This window comes from Pseudogymnoascus verrucosus (assembly GCF_001662655.1).
Source record: "Pseudogymnoascus verrucosus strain UAMH 10579 unplaced genomic scaffold scaffold_8, whole genome shotgun sequence".
NCBI lineage: Eukaryota > Fungi > Ascomycota > Leotiomycetes > Thelebolales > Thelebolaceae > Pseudogymnoascus > Pseudogymnoascus verrucosus.
In genome coordinates this window covers 305,379-322,384 of record NW_017263659.1, presented here as the reverse complement: position 1 = coordinate 322,384, position 17,006 = coordinate 305,379, and the positions used below count along the sequence as shown (strand labels likewise).

The 17,006-nt window shown below is 51.4% G+C and overlaps 4 protein-coding genes across 4 annotated transcripts; 2 read left to right on the top strand and 2 right to left on the bottom strand.

Moving 5' to 3' along the window:
* The first annotated feature begins 497 nt into the window (after window positions 1-497).
* VE01_02630 (uncharacterized protein) lies at window positions 498-2,002 on the top strand. Its single transcript, XM_018272138.2, has one exon. It carries the CDS (start codon window positions 849-851, stop codon window positions 1,758-1,760), a length of 912 nt encoding a protein of 303 aa, XP_018133036.1. The 5' UTR covers window positions 498-848; the 3' UTR covers window positions 1,761-2,002.
* Window positions 2,003-5,192: 3,190 nt separating this feature from the next.
* VE01_02629 (uncharacterized protein) lies at window positions 5,193-6,641 on the bottom strand. The gene is made up of 2 exons (XM_018272137.2): window positions 6,262-6,641; window positions 5,193-6,175 (listed from the first exon to the last, which is right to left on the bottom strand). The coding sequence occupies exon 2, from the start codon at window positions 6,078-6,080 to the stop codon at window positions 5,277-5,279; it is 804 nt and encodes a 267-aa protein (XP_018132911.1). The 5' UTR covers window positions 6,081-6,175; window positions 6,262-6,641; the 3' UTR covers window positions 5,193-5,276.
* A 495-nt stretch (window positions 6,642-7,136) lies between these two features.
* VE01_02628 (uncharacterized protein) lies at window positions 7,137-9,600 on the bottom strand (the record flags this gene model as incomplete). The annotated part of the gene is made up of 3 exons (XM_018272136.1): window positions 7,137-7,603; window positions 7,643-8,188; window positions 9,273-9,600. 3 exons carry the CDS (start codon window positions 9,598-9,600, stop codon window positions 7,137-7,139), a joined length of 1,341 nt encoding a protein of 446 aa, XP_018132912.1.
* A 2,681-nt stretch (window positions 9,601-12,281) lies between these two features.
* Window positions 12,282-16,187, top strand: VE01_02627 (uncharacterized protein). Its single transcript, XM_018272135.2, has one exon. The coding sequence runs from the start codon at window positions 12,623-12,625 to the stop codon at window positions 15,674-15,676; it is 3,054 nt and encodes a 1,017-aa protein (XP_018132907.2). The 5' UTR covers window positions 12,282-12,622; the 3' UTR covers window positions 15,677-16,187.
* Window positions 16,188-17,006: the final 819 nt, after the last annotated feature.

Below are 17,006 nucleotides of genomic sequence, written 5' to 3'. Positions count from 1 at the left end.
ACTTCTACCAGTACTTCACTTCAGGCTGAGTCTCTCATATCTCCTCGGAGTACCTTCCACGCCCCTTCCTCGTCCCTCTTCCCCACAATACACCATAGCACGTCTTACTCCCCAGTACCTCTCTCTCATCCCCCTCGAACACCCGGACGCCCTCGGAATGGCTCTCGAAGACGCAATCTTGCGTGCCACTTCGCCGTCTCTCTCAAGGTCTCAGAGGCCGAGTAACAGTGAGATCACTGTACTTTACTGAGCTGTAGAGCAGAGTAGAGTCTACTTCCCCCGGATTGGTAATCTGCTGTGAGAAAAGCCGTTGCCTTCAGCCGTTTATGCGTGTGTGGGTGTGCGCGGTGGAGGTGGTGTGTACTTCATATGTGTGAGCTCCATAGTAGCCACCGCGGTCATTGACATCTGACATATTCCATACCCAGCTGGCTCCCTTGAAACCGCCCCGCTCTTCCTCTTTCTCTTTCTCTCTCCTCTATTTCCCTTTCCTCCTTCTCTCCTTCTCTCCCTTCTCTTCTTCTTCATCTTCCATAAACCCGGTTTCTGATTATTCTTCCTCTTTCGACTTTGTCATCATCCAACTCTTTGTTGCTGGCATTGTCTGCATTATTCATCAGACTCCTGACTGCAGTCTCTTGTTCATGACCGACTTATAAGAAGCACACATACTCACACGACTTCTCTATTCACCCCTCACTTCACTCAGTCAACCCCTCGATCTACCACACACGTCACATCCGCTCGAATAAAAACAACATCTCGACTCAAACCAAAACCAAACCAGAGATCGAAACATCACATACCTGAAACCACACCCACACACAAACCCACCCACCAACCTCACGATGGGCTCCTCCAAAGACACCACAAGCGACGCCGAGTCCGGCTACGCCTCCGGCTCCTCCTCCCGCGCAACTCTCCCACAAATCACCTTCACCAAGCCGCAACTGAAGCACATCAACTCTCAACTCTCCCGCATGGAGCCCCTCGCCATCCTCCGCTGGGCCAAGACCACCCTCCCCTCGCTCTTCCAGACCACCGCCTTCGGCCTCACCGGCCTCGTCACCATCGACCTCCTCTCCAAGCTCCAAGCCGAGGACCCCTCCTCCCCCGCCGTCCCCCTCATTTTCCTCGACACCTTCCACCACTTCCCCGAGACCCTCGACCTGCTACAACGCATCCAGGCCCGCTACCCCGACGTCGCTCTCCACACCTTCTCCCCCGCCGGCCTCGCCAATGCAGCTGAGTTCGAGGAACGCTACGGTCCCAAGCTATGGGAGACGGACGCAGATCTGTATGACTGGGTCGCCAAGGTCGAGCTCGCCGAGCGCGCATACTCCGATCTCGGCGTCGCGGCAGTCCTTACCGGCCGCCGTCGTTCTCAGGGCGACAAGCGCTCCGATCTCGGTATTCTCGAAGTCGACGACGCTGGGCTGGTCAAGCTGAACCCCCTCTTCAACTGGTCGTTCGCGCAGGTGAAGGCGTACATCGATGAGAACAACGTGCCGTACAACGTGTTGTTGGACCAGGGATACAAGAGCGTGGGTGACTGGCACAGCACGCAGCCTGTGGCGCAGGGAGAGGATGAGCGCGCTGGAAGGTGGAAGGGTCAGGAGAAGACGGAGTGCGGGATTCATAATAAGAGGAGCAAGTACGCTGTGTACCTCGAGGAGATGGAGAGGAAGGCGAAGGCTGAGGCCGAGGCTGCTGCGGCGGTCGCTCCTACGCCCGTGGCGCCGGTGGAGATTGTGATCTGAACGTTGGATCGGAGCGAAGCGGATTTGATTTTTGATGGCATTCATGACGGCGTTTTGGGAGCATAAAGTCACGGCGTTGGCGGATCCCTTTTGGCGTTTAATATCTGGGGGGTGGGCATAATATTGGCCCTATTCCGTGGAGAAGCGGGATAGATTCTGGGCGAAAGAGAAATGAACATAGATGAATTTGATGGCACTGGGGGAGGAGAGAGAGTTGTATATAGAAAAATGAAGCAGAGTGGTACTTTAAAAATTGTCTTTGTGATGTGCTTGAGTGCGCCTTTCGATGATGCAGATGACGAGAGAAGTGAGGTTTGTGAATTGATGTTGGGAAGGTGAAGGTGGTGATGCTAGATACGGGTCCCTCACGTGCGGAAGGGTCAGGGGACCTTATCTACAGCGGGGTACGGCGGCTCGGGACGCTTCTTATCGGTCCAAGCCCCGCCCCAACTTCCGCCCTGACTCTCGCCGATATCGACATATATAAAAATCAGAATCAGGGGCTCTTCACTGCGCACGCCGAATCGTTGAGTTCTCGCTTTCTAGACAATTGGCGTTTCGTTTCATTTTCTTTACAGGTTTCGGGGGGATGTTGTCATAATGGTTCGATGACGACAGGTACGTGCCGCCTCGGTCGCTCTTAGCTGCGGTTTTTGATGCGGGAGAGGGTAGAAAGGCCGAGATGGAGGTGTCTGTCTCAGAGCGTTGAGTTTCATTCATTTGAGAAGTGTGAGTACAGTGCTACCTGGTTATAACGAGCCCATAATCAAACGTTTTCGAAAAAGTCGCTCTGGGATAATTTCGGGACGGCGACCGACTCTATAGCGTATCTGTATAACGAAAGAATTATCCTCTTCTCCCATACTGCCCCTTTCTTTTACCTGCGTTATATCTGGGTTCTGATGTGGATTAGGTGTAGAAAATAGTCTTAGATCTCAACGCAGCGGCACGTTCCTTCGCGTTGTTCCAGATGAACTGTTCCGGATGAGCCGATATCAAACCCCGAGCACCCTGCGAAGAAAGCTCCATCGATCCCAGTTTAGCCCTCCGCCATTCATAGCGATGCTCGTGATGCGCTTCTAGAAACCGACTGTCTAAGCTGTCTTGTACTCAGCTCTCATCTCGTCGCTGATTTGACCCTGCTCAACGATCCGTTTTATATCCCAGTCGGTATGAGGTAATGCCTGCAGATTTATGAGCCGCAAAAGGGGCCTTCAGAGTCAATGCAGCTCGAGCCAAGTCAGATATATCTCCAAACGCTCTGGGTACTTTGAAACGGCCTGGGGTATTCTGCATCAGTTGAGGCGGAGGTACTCAGCACCAGAGCTATATAAAGGCCTTAGATCCCCAGAATATAGACCCGTCGCAAACGGAACTGTCATCTCATACCCGCCTTCCACCGATTCACTTGACCCTTCGCCAATATGAAGATTTAAATCGTCCATACGACCTTCCTTGTTGGTCTCGCGACAGCAAACCCCAATGCGAATATGGCTATGAAGCAAGAGAAACAAGCGTGCGTGGGATATGGACAACTATGCGACGGATCCCCCCCATGCTGTAGTACATATGAGTGCTATGGTGGAGTTAGTTATCGCGTCTAGTTGTTAGCTATTACATGCTAATTAATACCTTTTTAGCCTAAACAACGACCTAGATGCTTCTAAGCGGTATGGGACGCTGTGTGAGAGTTGGTGGGTTATTGATGGAGAGGTTCTTGAGTCGTTGTATGGAGTTCTCTTGTCGAAAGAGTTTAAGCTCGGCCGACGAAATGGAAGATGGGGGTCGATGGAAGCATACCACAAATGTTTAGGATAAAGTACGGGTAGTGACAAATAAACCTGATATTTATTTAGCGCTGGCACAGAAGGGAAAGCCGACGCGTTTAGTGATACTGTAACCTACGGGTCGCATGGTGGTATAAGTCGAGTTCTCGTGAATGATCTATTTGTAGGGCGGGGGAGTTAAGATCTCGATACTAACTATTATATCCATTTCTACCTACAGCACTACTACCCTTCCCAGTAGAGCCGTGACGCACAGGGCTGAAATAGTATTCGGCTGATTTGTCACAAGAGGTGGGGTGTGGTACATGTAACTATCTTCAACCCAAGATGGCGGTACCAGGCAAGCCACGTTTGTTAATGGCATTAGATGTATGGTGTTTCACGACTAAATCATGGAATCTGACAAATTTCCCAAAAGGCAGAATTAAAAATAGCTTCCTAGCAGACTAGACTACCGTTTCCAACTAACTTTGCCAACTGTCCGCCTCCTTGCCTACATGAAGCTCTTCCTCGTCCTCCCCACTCTCATTGCCGTTCCAGTAGCCGCGAGTCCCCACATAGAACCAACAGGACCTCCACGGTCCCGTGGACAAGCGGGCAAGCGGGCAAGCCCTGTGACAATGGATACGGCAACTGCTTCTATTGTTTGTTCTGCCAGATGTACGTTTTTTGCCCCTTGCAATAGTAAAGCATTTTAAGTATTCCTGGCATCTGCTAAATGTGTTCTCGTTTGCCCAACCTAACGTCCTTGATGATAATACATGTTTTCATATTTAGTATACAATAATAAAACAAATGGCGAAACTGCTTGTATGCAATGTAGGGGTTGCGAGATATGGCAAGGTGTCATCAGGTAGAGGGTGGAGTCCTCAAGTCGTCGTATGAAGTTCCCTAACATAGTTTGCGCTCGGCCGACAAAAAAGGTGTCGAGAGGTTTGACTAACTTCTCAACATACTTGAATCAATGAAAGATTTGAATTTAAATATGTTGAAGAACACAACGACGCAAGGGGTCGGGACCAGCGCAGACTCTTTGGGAGCGCTTGACAGTTGTTCAGCACAGCAGCATATAAGTTGATAGTTCACCTTTTTTTTAAGAAAACTGGCAGTATCCCTTTTGCAAACGGAATTACCATCACTTCAGCCTACTTAGTCCTTACTACGATTTCATTGAACATGAAGCTGTTAATAATTCTCACAGCCCTACTCCTCGGGTCGGCAACTGCGAGCCCTCTCATGGATCTACCGGGGCCTTCGCAGCCATGTCTATCTTTAGGCAGTCGCTGTGACAATGGAATCGGCCACTGCTGCTCTGGGCAACATTGCTTATATGTAGGGTTTCCGCCCCGTGGACTAATAGAGAGTCTAATTATCTGTGGCATGCTAATGAATATTCATAACCAAATTTAGTTGTTTGACAGGCAGATTTGTATATTGGACTGGGCTACAGAAAACAGTTAAATAGAGAAGCTGTTATTTGGGGACAGGGCTGTGAAGTGATAGGGTGAAATGGGATAGAGAACAAAGTGCAGGTCCTTAAGTCGTTCTATGGAGTTCTCTCATGGAGTTTAAGCTCGGCCGACAAAAGGAGGGAAACTGGTCTCTAATTGCTGCGGCATTTGCTTCATAATAATCTGAAGATTAATGTCCATTGAATAAAAACTTGTTAAATCTATTGGTATCATACCAAGGCTAATATACCTACTACCGCGCCAACCCCTAATTCCATCTATTTCACACTTCCCAACACCACATCCCTATCAGCCTTTGGCTTCTTCAACACTCTCTTCATACACCCAAAATACGTCGAGCTGGCCGGCATCAGCATTGCGCCCGCCTGCGCAATAAACAGCCACACTGAAATCCAATCCGTGTCCGACTCAATCTTATTCCTCGCCACAATCAACTCCGTCCAAAGAATCAACGGCCAGCCAACCAACAGCGCCGCAGCCGCCCCAACGGGAATCAGCGGATACTTCCCCAAGTACCACGGCACTTTGTCCATCTCCTCCTTGGTGTACTTGGCCATCTTAACCGGCAGGTAGATGGACAAATAAAGACAGTTCAAGGCGAAGAGGGAGTCCGATATCTGCCACACGAGGATGAACTTATGCCACCCCGGGCTTAGTGTCCTCCACCCGAAGAAAAAGAACTGGTACACCCCATACCCCTCCTGCTGGTTCGTCGCCCAACTAGTCCACGCCGCCACGGTATTCAGGATAATCACCCCCCCAGTACCAAGGCCAAGAAAGATGCCCATGACCAAGTTCCCCGATGTCACGCCGCCGAGATAGGTGAAGACGAAGAGGAGGTTGAAGTGCACGGGCAGCAGGGAGAGGGCGTGCAGCTCGTGGCCCTGGATGGCTTGCAGCCATTGGATCTGGGTATACCAGTTGTAGGCAAGGAAACCAATGTTGCTGGGACAGTTGTTTCCGAGACCGGAGAAGAATTGGGCGGGGGAAAGCATGAAGCTGGTGTAGAGGAGCCAGCGGTTGAGCGGGCTGAAGCCATTGACGATGGTGACGGTTGACATCGTGGCTGGTGGTGTTGCGCAGCAAGATGGCTGCAGCAGAAATAAAGATAATGCGCGAAAAATCCCAACAGTGACCCGATCTCAGCGACTAAAGCCTGTTTGGAGTCAATCAAAATATGGCGAAAGGCGGTCGTATAATATGTGTCAGGGCGCGACTCTCCGAAGCCGAGTATGTTCTCACCTTGATTCAAAATCGACGACAGCAAAGTCGTAAGCACTTTAAATGTTATTCCTCCACAATGAATATGCACATATTGGCACCAAGAAACCAGATGAAATATAACTGCGCAACATTTTGCTGGGGGCGGAGTTGGCGCTATATACTCGAGCTGAAGAGGCAGTGCAGCAAGGCTGGCGAACTAAGCGCCAACGAATATCGGAGTCATGCAGGGATGGGATGAAAAACGATAGCGCATCACGCCCGGTTTTGCGGCTGAACAAGGCTTCAGCCTCGAATGGCGTCGGTCATATGAGTCTTTATTATCGACGGCCGGGTTATTGTAGAATTGCCCACCAATAGCCGATGACTGCATGGAAAGAAATATCGATGTGTGTCGCAAGGCTGAGAGACGGCTTGCTGCCTACGTCCAATTTGGCTCTTGATAAACAAGGTTCGGCCCAAGCCTTGACAGTATTTAGCGTTGAATGGGCTAGCCTATCAAATGTCGGCAATTTTCAGTACGTACCTTGTAGGGGCCAGACAATGTGGATGAATATCGGGGTCCAGACCAAGCCATGGTAGAACTCGTCGTCAAAACCACAAATATTAATGTAATTATGGCACGACATATGTTCCAGATGTAGAAATCAAGCCAGGGAAATCTTTAGTATACTTTTTTCGGCGTATTATGTGAGTGAATACATGAAACAAACCAAAACACACCCCAAAGACATACCTTTTGGTATTAATCTATAAAAACAAAAAAAAAACCCCGGAAATATCCCCTCTCCAACAAAGCAATCATACAGGCCAGCCGTATTTTTAACCTCCTGTGGCCGTAAACCCCCTTTTATCTCACCATGCACGATTTCCAAGGCGCCTTTATATAACCACCTTCATACCGCCGCAAACAAGAGTATAGCACTGGCTTTTGATTCATTCCAGATATCCGTAGCCCATGGCATGAAAAATCCGTCGGTTCTCCTTGGTTCAAAGGCGGGAAAGCAGTCTGACCAGAGCACCTCGCTCATCTGTGTCGTGTTCGAATCAATTTGTTTAACCCCTATCGAATCAACGTAGCTAGTAGATTTCAAGTCCACATACGTCCCAGTGTACATCCAAAGTAGCAGAATTAGGGCGACTATTGCGTACTTCTTAATAAGTCTGGATGCATAAGGCCTTAGTTTCAGCCGTCGTAAGCTCGCGGACCACATCCCGAATATACCAAAGATCGCTGCTGTCGTAATAATAGCGACCCCCACAAATTCAGTAATATTAATGCTGATATCTTCCAAGACAGGTACTTGTGGCAATTCAGAACACCCGATAAATTCTAGGGCGTCGCATTTTTCGGAGCTGATAACTTTCCTTGGTCAGTTTCCACCATCTATCCTCATTTTACCGAAACCATATTCAGCGGTAGAAGACAGTATTAATTGGGATATGTTAAGGGACCAGAATGCCGTCGTCCCTATGGCAGCAACCACTGACCACGAATCGAACTCAGCATCCCATGCGAAAATGTTTGTTATGAGCGACATAGCACACCCGGTATTTGTAACATGTGACGGAACTAGCTTGGTCTTTTTGATTCGGGCCACCCTAACAACCGCGACGATGCAGCGAAACATGTTGTAAATGATACCAGGAATCCGAAATTTGCTTGTCCAGGGCACCTTTTTATCTTTTTTTGGTGATGATGACGACGATATCAACCCTGCAACGGTGAAGATGAAGGAGATGAACCAGGAGGCCAAAAGGTAGGGCCAGGGGTTCGGGATCTGTCCTGGTAGATATACCCACGTGGCTGTTGACTCGTGCGAATAATTACTAGAGCCAGTATTTGTCGTTAAATGTCCGAGAGAAGAGTAAGGCCAGGATAGCGTCGATGAGTTGGCGGTAGGCTGTGCCATTGAAACGAAAAGACCCTTTGTAGTCGATGCTGAAACTAGGTATTAATATCAGTAAATAGTTGAAAGTAGTATTGTAATTGCAGGGCTCACACTTGCCTCGATAGCTACTGTCAGATATAAAAATATGAAGAGCTTTCCGCCTTCAAGTTTGACAAGGCTGTGGAACAGAGTATTAACAGTTTGTCGAAGCAAAACAAAAACAGAAGAATGGCGAGAGGTAGAGAGCGACATAATGAGAGTAGGACTGGACGAGAGTGTTGAAGAGATAAAGATAGAGATAGATATCGATATCGCGAAAACGATAGAATATAAAGCAAAACAGGAAACAAGTGCCAAATCTCGCAAAATATTCAAACAGCCCGGTAAGAGCCCGCTCGAGCGTCACTCGCTCACCGGTCGTCGCATCCTCAGCAAATCATCTAGAAGCGGCACGAATGGTAGCGGGTACCCAACCAGTAACAACCGCCCCTCACCCCAACAGTCGCAAAAGTCGCCCTGAATCTCCAAAAATGCGATTTTTTTAGAATTGGCATGGTTAGAAGATGGGAGACTAGAGCTAGAGCTGAGGATGAAAGTGCGAAATCCGAAATGAAGAAACGATTATTGACCACGCACCACCTGTACGGGAGACTCGTGTCAGGTACCCAACTCTCCCAATCGGCTCCCCGCTGGCGTCTCCTGGGCTACCCCACAAAACCCTAATCCAAGTTCCCGCAGCTACTTTAGCACGGTTCTGGAGTTCTGGGGAAAGCGATGCTGGTCCGTATTATTAGAGCACAAGGGCGTGTCTATTTGCTGTTCTTCAGGTACTGAAAGCCTCGGGTTACGGATAAAGTTACGGTAACACGTGGCCGTTCAGCTTGAGTGACTCTACATGGTAAGACGGAGTCTAAATAAGCATTTTATTCTCGAGGGCCAGCTATAGAACTCAATGACACAGCTCTCTCCAGCTTCCAGACCGTAAGTTCGGCGCGCCCTACCATCCACCATCCTCCATCCCCATCCTCCCTCAAACACAAATCCCCCCACAATCCGCCCCCCCATTCTCCGGATCACACCCATCATGCGGGACATCATAACAAAACAATCCCATCGGACAACTCTTCCCCACAAACCCACCACACTCAATCCCCACCTCCGGCAGACAAATCCCCGGCCCATCACACGCCTGCCCACAACTCTCAGGCTGACGCGGATCATCAATACACACCTCCCCCTTCTTGCAGATCGGCGGATTGATCCGGTGCCCGCCGCATGACTGGTAGGTGTTGGTGAATTGGCAGGTCCCGAGGCAGGTGTTGGGGTTGGTGCAGGAGGGCTTGTTGGGGACGCAGGTCATGTCCTCGGAGCAGCGGGCGATTTTGAGACCGCAGGGACGGCCGAGGTCGGAGGCTGTGGCGAGGGTGAGGACGAGGGAGGTGAGGGTGAGGAGGCGGGGGAGGAACATTTTTAAGGGTTTGTTTGGTTTGTGTGTGAGGATGGTGGGATGGGTTGTGTGAATTGAAGTTTTTTGGGGGATTCAGGAGATGTGTCTTGGGAAGTGAGACAAGTGAGACAATGGAAGAATCTTTGACGAAGCGGAATCGCGTGGACCTCGACCCCCTTTTTATATTCTCCCAGTGCATTCTCGAATACGAGTCGGCGCAACTAATCCCCTCCACCACGACTGTATCCATACCGGCTATGCAAATCTTACACACCATGGTTAAACTCGTGTTCTCATGCCAAGCAGCTCTCCCGTCTCGCCTTGGCAGCCCAAAATCGCTATATCTTCGGAAACGAGCGCAAACGATCCAATGGGTGCAGTCAAAATAGAGCTGTTTAAACATAAGATCAGCGAGCTGACTCTAATTTACCTGCTAGACGAGGTAATATCGAGAAAGTTTACCCCGCAATGGGTAGGGGGGAGATTGGGCTGACGGCTGAGTTTATTTCTTGGCGGGGTACGTGGAGGGGTAGGTTCGTGAGCTCCCTTGCTTGGAGGGAGGGGTGCGCCCTTACTTGACGAGGGACGAGGATTATCCGTTAGATATGCCAAGGGGGGGCGGGGAGAAGAGAGAAAAGAGGCGGGTTTCGTGTGGTACTGTACGTATAATATACAGCCAGCTCGGGTGGACAATGGGCGAATCTATGCATGATCGGGCCGCTGTAATCTCTGTACGAGGGAGATGAGTGAGATCTCCTCCCTTTCGTTCGGGCGATGACGGCGGGCATGCAGTGTATATCACCCAATCCAGCCACACAGTGTAACTGTAATCAATCTTCTGACTGTAATATTGACAAAAAGCTGAAAAGAGATGACATGAAATAACTTGGAAATAACCCATTGGGTTTTCAGCCGGTGCAGAGGAGGTTGGACGCCGTTTGCTGCTTGGGTAATCGCTGGATGCTGGGGCATAAGCTCCGTTGTCGCAATGCTCGAGTAGTTTAACGCATGTGGCGAAACTGCTTGGATATGACCGTATGTTTTGTGTGACGGGGTTGGGAAAGGGCGTCTTGTTGTATAGATCGGCGGACTCGACTTGAAAAACATCGGGGCTAAGAGCAGGTACGCAGTCAATGGCCGCCGCAGCTTCTTTTCGAAGTCGTCCTTTCGCCTTCGCGTCCAGCTATAGTCCCTCATTCTCTTCTCGTGTGAATTCTACAAACCACGTCTTAGAGATTCGAGGAGACAGTTGCAGCATTTAATGCGGTGGTTGTTACTGGTTGCGAGATTTCGCTGGTATTTGAAGGTTTCTCTCTTCCATTCTCCTCTTTTCTGCTGCCCATCTTCTCTCGTTATCTATCGCTCTCTTTCTAACAACTCCCAAAATTCTTCCCGCTCCAATAGCGCAGCCCGCGTCAACTTATCAGCCTTGTCCTAGTCGTATAGCATATGCCGTGCCACACTCTTTACTACCTACGATTCTAGCAACGGCTCGGTCCGGACTAGGATTCTCCCCACCGCCTCAACCGCATACTTCTCCGTCAGACACTCCGACCGACGAGATGTCGTCGATTTATACTCTTATACTTCCTAGACCCCTCGCTATTGGCAATCGCGCAGGGTGGGAGACGCGCGCTAGTGGCGATCACGCAAGAAGGTATGGTGTATATCCACTTTTGGCTCGAATAGGAAGGTGGTTCTGTCGTTGTGTTTGCTGGGTTTGGGGTGGTGGTTGTGGGTGTCACGGGTATGGTGGTAGATGAGGAAGTGTGAGAGGGGATGGGGGTAGTGGGAGGGAAGTGATGATGGGAGAAGGAGGGAAGTGATGGTAGGATGGGGTTGTTGGTTCTTGTTCACATCTCCTGCTGCCTGGCCTCGTGTGGGCAAGCGGCACTGGAGTTGCGGTGTTGGAGATGTGGGAAGACGGAGTTGGATGTTGGAAGTATCAACAAACTTACTGGCTACTCACACAAAATGTGTTTGCGCTGGCTGTGAAGAAGGCAACAGCGACCGCGGCCAGATGTTGTGTTGGATATCGGCGTGCTGGCGTCTGGAGATGGCCTATGAACGACTATGAGGGTATGTATTTACCTGGTTTACTCTCTGTGTATGCCTTTCAAAACGCGTGTATGGCTGCATCGCATGAAACGCGATGCAGGCAACAGCGCATATGAGTACAACTGACGGATTGACTCATACTGTATGACGAAGACGACAACGACGAGTCGCCAGTTAGGTACGAGTATATATGGGCGGTAATGTATCTATATATACACACTCGAGTATACGCGCGCCAAGTCTTTTTTGGGGTGTTAACCGCCAGACACAACCAAACCCCTTGCGTAATGGTGTAGATTGTCATACATGTCGCATATCTAGTGTTAGCTGTTTCCGTTGTTTCCGTGCGCGTGTTTCCGGATTTTATTTAGATTTAGATTTAGATTTTACAATTCCGTCAATTCCGTCAGTAGAGTAGAGTAATGCGAGTACTGTTCATGAAACCTTATCGCTGCGAGTACCGAGTACTATTTGTATGGGATAGTCGTACCTTGGTACATCCTCGGCGGTAACTATGGTACTCTAGTATTTAGTTGGCGGGCGGGAGTTGGCAGGCGGCAGAGGGGAAGGACGGAATCTACTTTAGTACTGTAATACAATACTGTGGTAATAGAGATAAACTTAGTAGTATTATATCTCAGCGACAATTCTCTACACAATTATACGCACTCCATACAACTGTGGAGTCGTGAATAACCCTCACACACACCGTTTCAATCACGTGAACCCTCTAACACTACACAAACCGCACATACGCAACTCTTGTGGCTGGTCCATTAAGTTGCGGTGTGTACTCCATACATCCTGCAGTACTTCGCCCACTATCTCCAACTTCATTCGCTCTTCGTTGGTCCATTACAAGGCTGGCCCAGTTGTTCTTCGCCCAGCCTTCTCCCCCCATCCCCGCAACCGCCGCTTGATTCGCTCCCGTCGACCATGACAGGACCACTAGGGCACCACGCCAGTGACGAGCACTAGCAACTGGATGCCCGATCTGAAGCTAAGCCAAGTCACACCTATAACGACCACTACTACTCCAACTCAACTTCATCCTTCCTTCCTCCATCAACACACAAAACAACATCACCACAACAGCTACACAAACATACAATCACGAACAAACCCAGCTACAGCTTCACCCACTGCTCATCCACCTTCTCGCCAGCTCCATCACCACCCACCAAGCAGCCCATGCGCACCACAACTGCCGCAACCCGCTCCGCCTAAGCGCCTACCCGTCTCCTCCACACCCGGCCTCTCGATCGCCGATGCCACACCCCCCACCGACATAATGCCATCATCCCTCGCCGCCGACGCCGCCACCGAGCCCAGCGAGCGTCCCTCCGAGCGCCGCGCCCGCGAAAAACGCGAACGCGACCCCAACAAGCCCAAGAAACCTCGCTCCTCCAAGCCCCGACCTATCGACCCGGAGACGGGACTGCCGGTGCGGAGACGCAAGCGCGAGAAGGAGAAGGAGGGGCAGGGCGACATTAATGCAGAGTCAGAGCCCAGTGCGTCGATGGCGGATCTGGTCCCGGAGCTGTCGAGGACGGCGTCGGCGCCGGGAGCAAGCAGGGAGAGCTTGCCGTATCCAAGTTTAAGTAAGGCGCATAGTAAGGATGCGGTGTATAGCAGGGTAGATTTGAATAAACCGGATGTGTATACGCCGGAGCCGACGGATATTGATGCGCACAAGGCGAGGGGGTCACAGGAGAGTTTAAAGTCGAAGGGTGCGAGGGGATCCCAAGAGAGTTTGAAGGCTAAGGGAGCGAGGGGGTCGCAGGAGAGTCTGAAGAGGGATGGGCCGCTCACACCGCCAGATACGGAGTTGTCGGCGCAGAGGAAGAGCAGCACGTCGACACCGACAAGAGCGGCCAAGATCAGGGAGGAAGAGGCGAAGGGGTCAAGGCCGAGCTCGCGAGGGTCAGAGAGATCGTGGTTTGGACGGCCGAAGGTTATTAGGGATGACCGGTCGAAGGTATCTACGAAATCGAAGGACTCGAGAGGCACGGCGAGGAAGTCGTCGAGGCCTAGGGTTGATGTCGTGGAGGTCGTGGAGGTCGTGGAGGACGACTATCTCAGCGATGAGGGACAGTCGAGGTCAGGATTCGATTCGAACGCCACATCTGTTGCTCCAAAGCGTACACAACCCCAACAAGTCGCAGCGGGATCTGGAGGACGACCACCAGGTCTAGATACCGACTCAGGGCAGAGCAACCGCGAGTCCGCATCTCCACGCACACCCACAGCAACACCAAAATTCGACGCCCACGATCCCAAGAACTTCGCACGCGACTTCAGACCCACACCTTCACCATTTGTGAATTTCGAGGCTCCCGGCGGCCAACAACAATCCAACTTCGACTCACCCCTTCCCCCGCCCCCACCACCACCACCCATGGTCCCCATCAACATCCCCCGCGTCGACTACCTGATGCAAAACGGCGGCCTCCCCCGCCCCATCCCCAAAGTCCTCCTCGCCGTAACCCCCTCCCACACCACCACCGCCTACCCCGGCCGCGCCTCCGTTCCCCCCCCTCCAGACATCGAAAAGGTCTTCGGCCCCTTCTACAGCCTCCTCGACCAATACGAGACGGTGCTCGACAAAAATGGCTCTGTGGCTGTGGCAACAGGCTATCGCTCCATCGCGCGCAAACTCCTCGACCGCCTTGAAAACGTCTTCGCCCGCGAACTCTCCGCCGAAGGATGCACGTGCATAATGTGCTCCTCCGACCCCGACGCGCGCCTCTACCACTCCCGCGCCCTCGGCTGGGGCGACGTTCTCGAATGGGTCAGCGGCCGCCGGAGTCTCCCCCCCTACCCCGCCTTCGATTTCGGCGCCACGGCAACGGGGCTGGGTCTCTCCCCCCTCACCGACGATGGTCGTCCTTCCTCGCCCCAGAAAATCGACCCGGACATCGCTGAGGAGTACCGCGAGCATTATCTCCGACAGAGTAAGAAAACCAAAGCGGTAGTCGATAAATGGCTCTCCGCCACCCCCGGCACCGCCGCTCCACCCCCGCCAGATATCGACGACGACACTCTCTCCTTCACAATCCTCACCCACCTTCCCTCCTCCTCCCGCCCCATCTTCTCCGCCCTCCTCGCCGGCTCCGCCACCGTGCCCACAACGCGCTCTCCCACCCCAGCGCCAAAAGTCCGCTCCGAATTCATCGCCAAGACAACCCTCGCGATCCAGCGGCTCTACCGCCTCCCAACCGCGCCACGCGATCCAGAAGCTGCGATTTACCTCCTCCATAACCCATCACTGCATCACCTGCTTACTACGCTGTCGCTTATCAATACTGCGGAGTGGGAAATCCTGATTTCGGGACGCTTTGATGGGTTTCTCTGGTCTGGCGCGGATCTAGACGCTTCTGCGATGTCCTCTCCTCCTTCTGATCCCAACTTCCCCTCCCCGCCCTCCCGCGGCCCAACGCCCTCCTCTGCCGCTCCTCCATCCCGCGGTCCCACGCCAGCGGGTCGGTACCCATTCTCCCCCCCTCCTCTCAGGAACGCATTCGACACCTCCCCGCCTCCAAGTCGCAACCCAACACCATCAGCCTTCCCACCACCAAGCATCCCCGGCACCCCCTTCCAAGGCGGTCGCCACCCCGTCTCCAGCGACGAAGACGCCGAGATCGCCGTCCTAGCCGAGATAGAACGCGATATCTACGCTGGCATGGAAGCACTCGAAGACGCCTTCGAAGCACTCCACCGCAAAGCCGAGGTCGTGCGACAAGCGCTCCGTCAACGAGGCGCTGGGTTAGCGATGGCTGCGCAATCTCGTCGTGGCGGTGTCGGGATAGGAGTCCGCGCTGCTACGCCTGGTGGGGAGAGTGCGGCGGGTGGTTGGGGTGGTGGTGGTGGTGGAGGGGGGTGGCAGGGAGAGGAAAGCGAGAGTGGGAGTGAGTGGGCGGAAGAGGAGATCGCGCCGGATGATAGTGCGAGTAATATCTCGAGTTCGAGACATAGGAGGCCGAAGAGGAGGAATGAGAGGAGGACGCCGGCGTTGGTGGAGGAGGAGGAGGAGGAGTGAGGGGAGCTTGTTAGTTGGGAACTTGATTACACCCCCCCCCTCAACTGAGTGCATATACTACTCGACTCCTGATTATTTGCTTTTTGCTTTTTGCTAAATCTACGAAACTTGCACGACGCGGTGTTCGGGGTGTTTTTGCTTTTGTCTCGGAGATTTGCTTTGCTTTGCTTTTGCTTTTACGAACAGCCATCTAAAGGCTATCTTGCTAGTTTCTCTTTGTCTTTGTCTTTGAGCATTTTACGGTGTGGTATATGTCGATCTGGACTGGCTGGAGAGCTGCATGCATTATGAGGGGATTACAGTACAGTGTGAGGGAAGGAGTTATAGTATTTACGAGTACCAGGATGGATACAATGAGGGAGAGAGGGGGTAGGATATGCATGATAACGGACAGACAGACAGATGGAGTGATGGTGGGATGGATGGATGGATGAATAGGATGCGATGACAAGGTGCGACTGTACTCTAGTATACGAGAATCAGATCGATGATTGATAGAAGAAATGCATACCTACCTTTGCACTTCTCCTGCTCCCCCTCCCCCAGTGCCCCGCGTGACCTGTGCTATTCATCTCTTCGCTTCCTTCCACAAGCTCCCTTCTACAAATTTGCGACTTGAGTTCCTGGAACGGGTATAATAAAGAACAGTCACCAGCACCGCTTACTGCCACGAGAGTAATCACCCACGCAATTCCACAAACACAATAACGCGTAACCTGCGTAAACAAAGCAAGCAAACCCTAGCCCTCGCACACACACACAATCACCCACACTCACCCAAAAGCACTAAAACTCACAAAACACGTAAAAATCCACACCCCAGAAATCCAAATCACGTGAATATTTGTTTACCCCTATTAATCACGTGAGATAACTACAGTGCATCATATTTCACAAAGGTCACAAAGGAAGAAAATGCCAATTTAAAGTTTTTCAATTGCTGAACTCTTCTTGCTGAACTGTGCGTGTGCGTGGTACAAACTCTCTGTGACAATGCCTGGTGCGCCTGTATACTCCTCCCAGAAATTATCCCAAGGCTTTTATCGAAAATGAAATGAGTTGAAGAAGAAGCGAAGTGAAAAATCGAATCAGAAGGGTTTTTTTTTGGTGCTCCTGGAATGTTTTTGTCGAAAATCGAGATCGAAAGGAAAGTCGGAAGAAATCGAAAAGAAAGTCGAATGAATGGTGCGTCGGTATCGTCGAGTGGCACTGTTTGTTGTAATATGCTCTTGTATGCCGAAGAACTGGGTATTATGGCGAGCAAGGATTGTTGAAAGAGAAATGAAATCAAGTAAAGTCAGAAAGAAAATCGAAAGAAGAGTGCGTCGGT

What these genes read in the sequence shown, in the direction of transcription:
- VE01_02627 (XM_018272135.2), top strand. Translation starts at nt 12,623, where the DNA reads ATGCCCGATCTGAAGCTAAGCCAAGTCACACCTATAACGACCACTACT.
- VE01_02629 (XM_018272137.2), bottom strand. Translation starts at nt 6,080, where the DNA reads ATGTCAACCGTCACCATCGTCAATGGCTTCAGCCCGCTCAACCGCTGG.
- VE01_02630 (XM_018272138.2), top strand. Translation starts at nt 849, where the DNA reads ATGGGCTCCTCCAAAGACACCACAAGCGACGCCGAGTCCGGCTACGCC.